The sequence below is a fragment of the Oncorhynchus mykiss genome, chromosome 24 (assembly GCF_057628025.1).
Source record: "Oncorhynchus mykiss isolate SJ-2025 chromosome 24, ASM5762802v1, whole genome shotgun sequence".
NCBI lineage: Eukaryota > Metazoa > Chordata > Actinopteri > Salmoniformes > Salmonidae > Oncorhynchus > Oncorhynchus mykiss.
Window position 1 is genome coordinate 12,982,159 of NC_143045.1, and position 13,071 is coordinate 12,995,229.

The following is a 13,071-nucleotide window of genomic DNA, read 5'->3' on the forward strand; positions in this document are numbered from 1 at the left end:
GTTTTTTCTCTCTGTGTTTTTGAAGCGGTGCCCAGAATAGACCACTCGTCTTCAGAAATGTACAGAGAAAAACATTCAAAATTTGAATTTCCCCTTTGAAGGATTCACAGATTTTTTCCAGGAATGAACGGAATTTCATTTTTCTTTGGGTTGTAATTATTACAATCAAGATGATAGCCATAAACCACTACTTGTTTCCACTGTATTCTACATCGTGGCTGCCTAATGTAGTCGAGAATGTAGTGTGTCATGCAACAATCATTTACAACAATGATTATTAGCATCAGAGCTGTTTTATGAAATGTTCACTCTGTCAATGTGAAGATCATATTTTGAAAGCGTCTGTTTTTCCTCTATGGAAATGAGTGCACTGTGTAAACCACCTTCTCTCTGCATGTGATTCGGCAGTTCTGTGCATAAACTGAACCTAGTGAAGCATCAAGGGAGAAGTGTATGAAAACAGACATTGCTCATCTGTCTTAGTCCCTTTATGCGATATACACTGAGAATACCAAACATTAGGAACACCTTCCTAATATTGAGTTGCACCCCCTTTTGCCCTCAGAACAGCCTCGATTCATCGGGGCACAAGGGGTTGATTCCAATGCGTCTCACAGTTTTGTCAAGTTGGCTGGATGTCCTTTTGGTGGTGGACCATTCTTGATACAAACGGGAAACTGTTGAGCGTGAAAAACCCAGCAGCATTGCAGTTCTTGACACAAACCGGTGTGCTTGGCTCCTACTACCATACCCCATTCAAAGACACTTAAATATTTTGTCTTGCCCATTCACTCTGAATGGCACACACACACAATCCATGTCTCAATTGTTGCATGGCTTAAAAATCCTTCTTTAACCCATCTCCTCCCCATCATCTACACTGATTGAAGTGGATTTAACATGTGACAACAATAAGGAATCATAGCTTCACTTGGATTAACCTGGGCAGTATGTCATGGAAAGAGCAGGTGTTCTTAATGTTTTGTACACTCAGTATATATCAACGTAGTGGCATGATGATAAGATATATGCTTGTTTCATGTTGTGTGTCTTTCAGGAACCAGAGACAGTATCCACAGAAGCCATGAGCGGAAGAGAGCAGCCTCACAAGATCATTCGCACCACTTCTGGACTGTGAGTATTCTTAGCTGGGTCGTTCCACGAAAAGAGTGCCTTTTGCGTCCCTTTGATATTTTAAGTAGAAATTGTGCACCAATATTTAATTTAAAACCCTGCTATATTAAATTAAGTGCCCTGGAGAATTCGCTACTTTTGAAATGTGAGTAAAGAAATTAACAAAATTCAGCATTTTTACATTTTCCTCTGTGACTTCAGGCTTTTAACCCACTTAACCACAACCTTGTAAAGCCCTCTTTGTTTTGTTGCTTTGACAAAGTCATTTCTGAAGAGTATTATTTACTTAATGTGATTAGTGATTCATTTACTGTCACTGATTTTAAGATCAACCCTGTTGCTTGAACTGATCTCTCTTTTTAAAACGGTAAAACTATTCCTTTAAAAACAAAAAAAAAGACAAAACATTGAACATCTAAAAATCAAATCCTAGTGTAAAAGTAGGTAAGCTGGTTCTACTCTTTTTGGCCATTTTCTGGTGTTTTGTGGCAGAAACCGTCCACCCTGTTACCCATAGATAGACAGGCTAGAAATGTTTTAACAATTGAAGGGGATTTATGACTTGATTTAATATGAAATCAACCCTGTTACTTTATTTGGCACTTAATAGACAATTACTATAGTATTTTTTTATTGGACTTTTTGAGATGGGAAAATGTGTCTGTATTAAGTTGAACATGTGCTCTTTATGACAGAATGTTTTACATTTGGTGAAATCAAACATTTCTTTGGACCAAGATACACTTCTCAAAAGGCTACTTTTACCAGACCGCATTTCAAGTGTGCCTGTAGAATCTGTATTGGAGCAGTCCTTGGAGCTCGCCACCCTGCTGGAATGTACCTTGAACGGTCTACTGAGATGGTAAACAAACACGGTGAAGGGTCTGGGCCTCCTCCCTCAGTGTCTCCTGTCTTCCTCTCAGCTCTGTTCAGCTGCTGCAGCTATACACTCTCTGTGGTCATCAGCCAGAATACAACAGCTGCCACCGACAGCCTTCCCATGGCACATGTATAGACACACACACGCACACACACACAAGCACATGCATGCCCTCTCGCACACATGCATGCACAGAAAATACACACTTGCGTATGCACATTCACTCTCAAGCACGCAAGCACATGCATAGACTTAGGCATGCATGCACGCACAGAAGAACTTGCACGCACGTACGCTTGCACACACACACACACGCATGCACACGCACACACTTGCACACCCACAGACACACACAAACACAGACATGCACACAGACACACACATATATGCTATATATACAAAAGTATGTGGACACCCCCTCAAATGAGTGGATTCGGCTGACAGGTGTATATAATCGAGCACACCTTTTCCAACAATCAGTTTGTCAAATATCTGCCCTGCTAGAGCTGCCCCGGTCAACTGTAAGTGCTGTTATTGTGAAGTGGAAACGTCTATGACAGGTTTTGTCTTTATTTGGCCCGCAAGTTTTCTGAGCCAAAAATACAATTAAAAAAAAGTTGGACATAAAAGACCATAAAAACACCTGGAAATCAGCTCCAAGTGATTTTAATTTAAGAAATCTGTTCCCAAGTATTCCCACGCATAATAGAGAGACACATTATCAAATAAAATACAATTGTATTTGTCACATGCACCGAATATAACAAGTGTAGACCTTACCGTGAAATGGTTACTTACAAGCACTTAACCAACAACGCAGTTCAAGAAATAGAGTTAAGAAAATATTTACTAAATAAACTAAAGTAAAAAATGTAATAAAAGTAACACAATAAAATAACAATAACTAGGCTATATACAGGGGGTACCGGTACCGAGTCAGTGTGCGGGGGTACAGGTTAGTCGAGGTAATTTGTTCATGTAGGTAGGGGTAAAGTGACTGACTATGCATAGATAATAAACACAGAGTAACAGCAGTGTAAAAACTTGGCTTAGAAGCTGATAAGGAGCCTTTTGGACTTAGACATGGCACTCCGGTACCGCTTGCCGTGCGGTAGCAGAGAGAACAGTCTATGACTTGGGTGACTGGAGTCTTTCACAATTTTTTGGGCCTTCCTCTGACACCGCCTAGTATATAGGTCCTGGATGGCAGGAAGCTTGGCCCATGTGATGTACTGGGCTGTAGGCACTACCCTCTGTATCGGATGCAGAGCAGTTGCCGTACCAGGCGGTGATGCAATCGGTCAGAATGCTCTCAATGGTGCGGCTGTAGAACTTTTATTAGGATCTGGGGACCCATGCCAGATCTTTTCAGTCTCCTGAGGGGGAAAAGATGTTGTCGTGCCCTCTTCACGACTGTCTTGGTGTGTTTGGACCATTATAGTTTGTTGGTGATGTGGACACCAAGGAACTTCAAAATCTCAACCTGCTCCACTACAGCCCCTTCGCTGTGAATAGGGGCGTATTCGACCCTCCTTTTTCTGTAGTCCACGATCATCTCCTTTGTCTTGCTCATGTTGAGGGAGAGGTTGTTGTCCTGGCACCACACTGCCAGGTCTCTGACCTCCTTCCTATAGGCTGTCTCATTGTTGTCAGTGATCAGGCCTATAGTACCATAGTTTTGACATTTTATTTAAAATATAACCTTTGTTTAAGTAGGCAAGCCAGATTTTTACCTTGTCAGCTCAAGGATTTGCTCTAGCAACCTTTCGGTTACTGGCCCAATGCTCTAACCACTAGGCTACCTACCGCCTAGTGTCATTGGCAAATTTAATGATGGTGTTGGAGTCGTGCTTGGCCACTCAGTCGTGGGTGAACAGGGAGTACAGGAGGGGACTACGCACGCACCCCTGAGGGGCCCTCGTGTTGAGGATTAGTGTGGCATATGTGTTGTTGTCTACCCTTACCACCCGGGGGTGGCTCGTCAGGAAGTCCAGGATCCAGTTTCAGAGGGAGGTGTTTAGTCCTAGGGTCCTTAGCTTAGTGATGAGCTTTGTGGGCACTATGGTGTTGAACGCTGAGCTGTAGTCAATGAACAGCATTCTCACATAGGGGTTGTAAGCAAGGTTTGAAATGATGATGTTTTAGTCAATCATTATATCTGCTTGGGCTTCTTGCGGTCAATTTGCAGTCTACAAATTATTAGTAATTATGTTCCGGCCCCCCGACCATCCGCAGCTAAATCTAGTTGATGATCCCTGGTCTAGGAGCAACAATGGCTCAGCTGTGAAGTGGTACAGTAGGCCATTCAAACTCATAAAACTGGACCCCCGAGTGCTGAAGCACGTCAAAATCGTCTGTCATCGGTTGCAACACTCACTTCCGAGTTCCAAACTGCCTCTGGAAGCAACCACAGCACAAGAACTGTTCGTCGGGAGCTTCATGAAATGGGTTTCCATGGCGCACACAAGCCTAAGATCACCATGCTCAATGCCAAGCATCGCTGGGTTGGAGTGGTGTAAAGCTCACCGCCATTGGACTCTGGAGCAGTGGAAACGTGTTCTCTGGATTGATGAATCATGCTTCACTATCTGGCTGTTCGACGGACAAATCTGGGTTCGGTGGATGCCAGGAGAACGCTACCTACCCCAATGCATAGTTCCCACTGTAAAGTTTGGTGGAGGAGGAGTAATGATCTTGGGCTTTTTTTCATGTTTCAGGCTCTTCAGTTCCAGTAAAGGGAAATCTTAACGCTACAGCATACATTGACATTCTTGATGATTCTGTGCTTCCAACTTTGTGGCAACAGTTTGGGGAAGGCCCTTTTCATGTTTCAATATGACAATGCCCCCATGCACAAATCGAGGTCCATACAGAAATGGCTTTTCGAGATCGTTGTGGAAGAACTTGACTGGCCTGCACAGAGCCCTGACCTCAACCCCATTGAACACCTTTGGGATGAATTGGAACACCAACTGCGAGCCAAGCCTAATCGCCCAACATCAGTGCCCGACCTCACTAATGCTCTTGTGGCTGAATGGAAGCAAGTCCCTGCAGCAATGTACCAACATCTAGTGGAAAGCCTTCCCAGAAGAGTGGAGGCTGTTATTGCAGCAAAGGGGGACCAACTCCATATTAATGCCCATGATTTTGGAAGGAGATGTTCGACGAACAAAGTGTCCACATACTTTTGGTCATGTTGTGTATATTCATTACCATACCAAACCACAAGTACTGTATAATAATAACGTGGATGTTATTTGTGAGCGATAACACAATTCCTGTACCAACACACAATGCTAACACCAGCAGAGTTTGCCTGCTGCCCCTGACAGCAGCAGCTGGACGAGTCCTTTACCTTTAGTATTCATAATTTAAAATGCAGTCTGTTTATTGTTTTTGGCATCTCCCACTAACCAGCCTCAAGTACATGTCGTCTACAACACTTGCAACCACAGACATCCATTACAACTCTTTGTAAATGAACAATGAATTGAGCAGATGAACGCTTGATAGGCTTTGACTGAATGAGCGTGGCAAACGATCCCAGGCATTAACCTGGTGCGGAGGAGGAGGAGTCACTGCAAGGTTAAAGCCCAGCAGCACGTCGTCGAAAGAGAGAGAAGTGGGATAAAGACCTGGTGCCAGGAATACATTTTGATGACGGCGGGAAAGGCCAAGTGCCTCTAGCAAATTGCTTTGGGGTTACAGAGATAATGCTGCAAGCTTTAAGCTGAGGGGTTTTCAGTCTGGGGCCTAGAGCCACTGTTTACTGCAGCTCATGGCTACTGCAGCTGCTAGAGAGAGAGAGAGACAGAGAGAGAGATGGCATCTTGGATGTTGTCCCTGATCCAAGGCAGGATGGGCGACGTGGGTTGTAGGGTACGTCAGACCAGCCTGGCATACGCTGCCTGTACCCGACAACCCACCACTAGAGCTGATGTGGGGTTTGGGGTTGGGGGCGGGGGCGGGGTGTTTTGAAGAGGAAGGGGTTGGGTGTGTGCGTGTCCCTGTGCGTGTGTGCGTCCACCACTAATGTGTATGTGTGTGTCCACGTGTATGCCCGTGTGTTTGTTTGTGTGTAGAAATGCCATGCCCTCCCCAGCGCTGCTGACTCCAGAAGGTTAGCCATGCCCAACGCAGAGAGAGCTGCCAGTGCTGAGCTGTCTGGCACTTCTGCAGGGCATTGATTAAGTGGCACACAACAGCACAGCACAGCGCTACTGCCTCACCTGCCATTAGCTGAGCCAGCACCAGCCAATACCCACGCATGAGTCAGGGAATATTGGCGTGGTTCGAGACAGACTATCAGCCAATAAGAGCTGACTGTGTTTTTGTGGCGGAGAGAGAAAGAGGGTGGAAGAGAGAGGGGGGAGTGAGGGAATGAGAGAGAGGAGGAGAGAGAATGAAAAGAGAGGAAGAGAGAAAGGAAATTAGAGAGAGCCTTTGAAATGGTAACAGAGAGGAGCTGGTTACTGGGAGACATGGATCTCAAATCAAATCAAAGTTTATTTGTCACATGCACAGAATACAACAGTGAAATGCTTTCTTACAAGCCCTTAACCAACAATGCAGTTTTAAGAAAAATACCTAAAAAAAAAAAAAAGAAATAAAAGTAACAAATAATTAAAGAGCTGCAGTAAAATAACAATAGCGAGGCTATATACAGGGGGTTACGGTACAGAGTTGAGGTAATTGAGGTCATATGTACATGTAGGCAGAGTTATTAAAGTGACTATGCATAGATGATAATAACAGAGAGTAGCAGCAGCGTTGGTTGGAGATTAAATGTACAATGGCACATTTAGAATATTTTCGAGAGGCTTTAATGAACCTGGCAAAGTGAAAATGTGTTATTGAAACCTAATGAGAGAAGTTAAGCACCAAACATGTAATGCATAACTTTTGTGAATAGTTACCGCTGATATGGCGGCGAACCTCTGCAAAGCAGCAAAATATCTAGGCTCCAACAATAGATAATTAAGAAAAGAAAAAACAACTATGATTAGTGCTCATCGTTTTATTGGCATTAACATACAACTCTACTGAGACAGAGCAGTTCTGAGCATGTTTCTGATGAAGGATATTACTATGGGAACAGCTGTTGACTTGTCAGTTTAAAAAGGGCTCAATGTAATATAGTCTACTGTATCTGTTCCCCCTCATAGCATCCGTCTAGCTCTGCACTCTCTCTTCTGGCTTGGCATGGTGCTGTGCATTACCAGGCCTCCATAGCAAGACCACCAGCGCAGTTCCCTGTGTGTGAGTGTGTGCGCGTGTGTGTGTGTGTGTGTGTGTGTGTGTTCAAGTGCTTGCCTGTGTGAGGGCAGTCAGAGAATCTGATAATCTGTCATTATCCAATAAGAGCTGGGGAACTTCCATTGCCTCTTAAAACAAGAATGTCTGCATTTTTCTTTTTGACAGAGGATGTGGTTGTCATTTCTACTCAGAATCCTAATACCCAATACAGTCATTGTTTTATTGGTTTATGTTGCAAACTACTTGGTATGCTGTGGTCAGGGAAACACTATTAATTCAGATAATAATGGCAAAGAGGGTGGCATGTCTAGCGTCTACGTCACTTACCAAAGGTTTGATGTTTGTCATGAGTGAATCAGCATTTAAGGAAAGAAATAGTAAAGACCATGACCTGAAACATTGTTGATACTGGTAGAGTAACGTTAGGTAGACCAGAGGTTCTGAAACTTTTGGGGTCCAAGGGAACCCTTTTGTGATAGCAAATTCATCAGGGCACCCCTCATAATCAGAACACAACTCGAGTGAGATAAAAAAAATAGCATACAAGGAGTTCTACTATGACTTTGGCAGTGCATGGCCGGACGAACCAAGTCTTGGTTCCCTGGGAAGGAACATGTTAAAGGCCCGCCTCTTGGCATCGGAGAGAAATGTTGCAGTTTTCAAGCTATTTTTTTTCTTTCAATTCTACAAATTTTATCATGGGGCAGAGATACTCTTTGTTGTTACGGCTTTAAAGCAAATATCCTGCAATGATTTATTTTTTTGCCATGAGGCAGAGAAAAAGACATACAGTTTTAAAGCTTAAATTACATTGCATTGATGTTATTATTATTTTAACTGGACTATGAAAATGATTGAGTTGAACAATTTATTATTGGTGGAGTACTGTGGAAGCCAATATCCCTGTGAACCTCCCACGGCAATGCAGGTTCCTGTGTGGTGCAGCCATCTAAGGCACTGCATCTCAGGGCAAAAGGTCTCTGGTTCAAATCCAGAGTGTATCACATCTGGCTGTAATTGGGCGGGGTACGGAGGTGCATAATTGGTCTGGGTTTGGTCAGGGTAGGCTGTCATTGTAAATAAGAATTTTTTCTTACCTGACTTGCCTAGTTAAATGAATCAAAACAAATATATAGCTCCTTTAATAATTTTAAGTTGTATTGTATTACAACCTCAAAACTTGTTCCATGATACCTTTGCCAAAATTAGTTGAATCTGTTGTTGTTAGTAATATTCATAAAAACATTTATGTAATTCATATTTTATATATATATATATATATATTTACTGACCACGGACCCCCTGCCGTACCTCCCCAAGGGGTCCGCGGACCCTTCTTTGAGAACCCCTGAAGTGAACCATGCCTGTAAACTGTAATTCAGTTGAGTTCAAAGATGCGGACACCTCATAGTCTGTTGCCCGTTGTGACATACAGTGCATTCGGAAAGTATTCAGACCCCTTGAACCGTTCCATATGCATTTACATGTTCTTCCTAAAATGTATAAAAACCTGTTTTCGCTTTGTCAATATGAGGTATTGTATGTAGATTAATGAGGATTATACTTTTTTAAATCCATTTTAGAATAGGGCTGTAACGTAACAAAATGTGGAAAAAGTGGTCGGAATACTTCCCGAATGCACTGTACTCTAACTACGGTGCACTGCTCTGAGACCCCGCACAGCCTGACCCCGTACACCCCCAAAATTCCCAACCAGTGGGGTTCTGCATACGCCTCTTCTATTCATTTGAATGGGGTGAAGGTTGGAGAAATTGCTTCGGGAAAGTATGAAAGCCAACGGTCCGATATTCTAGAACAGTGCTGTACAGATGCGGACACGTTCTTGGAATCTGATAAATGCTTAAGGCCGACCCGGGATTCAATCACCAACAACAATGAGACTTTGTGCTAATGAAGCTAGCATTCTAACCGTTGCCCTACCAAAACCACGGTCTTGGTTGGTGAGGACAAAATACTGGGTGTTGGCTAACATGCTAAACACTACCGCACCGTTCCTAACACACACAGCTAACTACTTCCCATCTGCTAAACTAGTTGATCAAACAGAATTATCAACCCATGATTGATAGCAGAAACCTTGATTTCCTCTGTATGTACTGAAGAAAAACTTGTATTCATTATTCGACTCTGTTAGCTCGCTGAGCTCATGCCTAGGCATTCGTTCGGGGAGCGAACAACAAGTCTCAGACAAGGTTACTCAACACACTACCGTGGCTCACCGAATCACCTTCATTATTACACTCATACTAGTTTTCACCTCTCTGAAATTGGAATTCGACTTCACTGAATGATGCAAGCCTTTGTCTCTCTACATTTTACGGGGAGTACGGTCGTACCCGGTCGTGGAACATTAGGATTTTCCGACTGCTGATTAGTCGCGGCCCTCCATGTCTCTTAATTTTCTCATCGCCCCTTGAGTTTGAAGAATTCTCTCATCGAGCCTTTGATCTTATCTATTCCCTCCCTCTCTCCCTCTCCTGACCTCACCACCCCTCCCTTCTTCTCCCTTTCCCTCCCTCTACCTCTCCTCCCCTCCACTCTCCACATACCGAGCCTGCCTGCCAGAGCATTATAAACTAGAATTCTGCTGGATCCTCTCAGGATGTGACCTGCACTTCTTTATGAAAGGATTTTCCATTATGTCCTGTAGCCTTGTGTGTGTGTGTGTGTGTGTGTGTGTGTGTGTGTGTGTGTGTGTGTGTGTGTGTGTGTGTGTGTGCGTGTATATGTGTGAGTGCGTGTGTGCTCGAGTACTGTAAGTGTGTGTTAGAGAGAGACGGTGGTAGAGGGTGAACCAGGGTAGAGAGCGATAGACGGACAGAGGGAGGCATATCTGTCCTACCTGTTCATGATCTGATACTGACACAACCCGCTGAAACACATCCCTGTATGAAACATTAGAACCACATACAGTGTGTGGCACAGTGTTAGAACTCGCTTCCATTTATACAGTAGAGAAAAAACACAGGATACAGTACCTTCAAAAAGTATTCAGACCCCTTAACATTTTCCACATTTTGTTACATTACAGCCTTATTCTAAAATGGATTAAAAAACAGAAAACTCCTTATTTACATAGGTATTCAGACCCTTTGCAATGAGACTCGAAATTGAGCTCTGTCCCACAGTTGACAGTGCATGTCAGAGCAAAAACCAAGCCATGAATTTGAAGAAATTGTCTGTAGAGCAGCGAGACAGGATTGAGTCGAAGCACAGATCTGGGGAAGGGTTCCAAAACATTTCTGCAGCATTGAAGGTCCCCAAGAACACAGTGGCCATTTGGAACCACCAAGACTCTTCCTAGAGCTGGCTGCACGGCCAAACTGAGCAATCGAGGGAGAAGGGCCTTGGTCAGGGAGGTGACCAAGTACCTGATGATCACTCTGACAGAGCTCCAGAATTCCTCTGTGGAGATGGGAGAACCTTCAGAAGGACAACCGTCTCTGCAGCACTCAACCAATCAGGCCTTTATAGCGTGGCCAGATGGAAGCCACTCCTCGGTAAAAGGCACATGACAGCCCACTTGGAGTTTGTCAAAAGGCACCTAAAGGACTCTGACCATGAGAAACAAGATTCTCTGGTCTGATGAAACCAAGATTGAACTCTTTGGCCTGAATGCCAAGCGTCACTATCACTTCAGGAGGAAACTTGCTACCATCCCTATGGTGAAGCATGGTGGTGGCAGCATTATTCTGTGGGGATGTTTTTCAGGTGCAGGGACTGGGAGACTAGGCAGGATCGGGGGAAAGAAGAACGGAGCAAAATACAAGAGATCCTTGATGAAAACCTGCTCCAGAGCGCTCAGGATCTCAGACTGGCGCGAAGGTTCACCTTCCAACAGGACAACGACCCTAAGCACACAGCCAAGACTACGCACAAGTGTTTTCAGGACAAGTTTCTGAATGTCCTTGAATGGCCCAGCCAGAACTAACATTTCTGGAGAGACCTGTAATTAGCTGTGCAGAGACGCTCCCCATCCAACCTGACGGATAGCTTGAGAGGATCTGCAGAGAAGAATGGGAGAAACTCCTCAAATACAGGTATGTCGAGCTTGTAATGTCATACCCAAGAAGACTCGAGGCTGTAATCGTTGCCAAAGGTGCTTCAACAAAGCACTGAGTAAAGGGTCTGAATACTTATGTAAATGGGATATTTCAGTTTTTTATTTGTATTTTTCCCAAAAATTCTAGAAACCTTTTTGTGCTTTCTCATTATGGGTTATTGTGTGTAGATTGATGAGGAAAAAAATACTATTTAATGGATTTTAGAATAAGTATGTAACGTATAAAAAATTTGTAAAAAGTTAAGGTGTCTGAATTCTTTCTGAATGTACTGTAACGGTATGATAATCCTGACCAAGAACTAGAATGAAGCATTATATTGAAGAGAAACAATATTCTCACACACACACACACACACACACACACACACACACACATACACACACACACACAGTGGGAGCAGGTTCTAACAGCCCCTGGCAGGTCCTGTGTGGCCTCGACCCTGCTGCTCTAGTTGGGAGCGGTGAGGTTGCTGCAGAAGAGACAATGGAGCTCTTTGTGCTGTCGGCTCTCTGGCTCTGAGAGAGAGAGAGCTGCAAAATGTCTCCCCCAGATGAAACTGCATATTGTTTCCCAGTGAGAGCTGCTCAGTTTTCTCCGTCTGTCCCCCTGCACAACACTCATACCCCCCAGGCCACAGCACTGCCTCTTCCTGGCTGGTCTGTTTTCTGTCAGACCGACTGGCCTTCCCCTCATCTGCTGTTGCCCTGCACCACTTATGTTCTACTGTATATACCACACACACACACACACACACACACACACACACACACACACACACACACACACACACATATGGACACACTTAAACATTCCAGTCCACATGCATTCACACATGCACACACACACATACAAATGCATGCACATACACACACACACATGCATGCGTGAAAACATATACTGTACATGCTCACACATGTACACAAACACACACACATACACATGCGCATCATCGGCAATCCCTCAAGGATAATCTCTTCCTCACAGGTTTCTTAGGTGCCTTGATTGTCGTGGGTCCAGCTATGGCTGACCAGGCCGATTCTGGAGTCTCAGACCTGTCCACAGACGCTGCAAGTGAGTTTTGGAGGGGAGGGGAATGGGTTTCTTGCCGGTTGGTCTGTGCGTTTCTGTCATTTTTTCAATGGCCAGTGTGGTGCAGGTGTCCTCATAACCCCTAAGAGTTTACGCCTTTGACCATCTTAATACCAACATATTTAGCATATATGGATTAATAACTGGGGTCATTTTGACCCCAATAACAAATGATTTCACTGCTAGTGAAACAATGGGAGTGGTAGAGCCAGGATCCTTCAAAAAGCCTGCCCAAATCCTCAGTCAAGTCAAACCAAATGTTATAGCAACCCAAATACCATAACAAGTTTCAAATATAGAATATTGAAGGGTATTTAGGAATTCCCCCAAAAGTCCATACTAATACAGAATCACGAAACAATTATTTTGGATTTATTAAGAACAATTTTATTGACCAAGTCATGAAAAATTGGAAGAATTGAATAAACCACCTTTGGGCTATGATCAAAATGACCCCATTCGGTAGTTTGAGGGTTAAACAGGCGTTTTTTGATGGGGATTATGCTAATTAGATTCCCACACTGGCGTGGACATGGACCTGAAGATGTTCGGGCAGCCTTGAGTCAGCATGCAGACACCGTTCCTGTCCATTGGAGTGACCGATAATTTGGGATTCTTTGCTGGGGA

At 43.9% G+C, this 13,071-nt stretch overlaps 1 protein-coding gene across 5 annotated transcripts in view; it reads left to right on the plus strand.

Moving 5' to 3' along the window:
* Positions 1 to 13,071, plus strand: part of LOC149972366 (uncharacterized) — a 94,806-nt gene that overhangs the window by 40,903 nt on the left and 40,832 nt on the right. For all 5 annotated transcript variants that reach the window (XR_016491323.1, XR_016491324.1, XM_090218406.1 and 2 more), the window contains exon 2: positions 1,058 to 1,134. Coding sequence is in view for 3 of the 5 variants with exons in the window: in XM_090218406.1 (XP_090074532.1) it covers positions 1,058 to 1,134 (77 nt within the window). In the remaining 2 variants the exon portion in view is untranslated. The remainder of the gene's footprint in view (positions 1 to 1,057; positions 1,135 to 13,071) is intronic.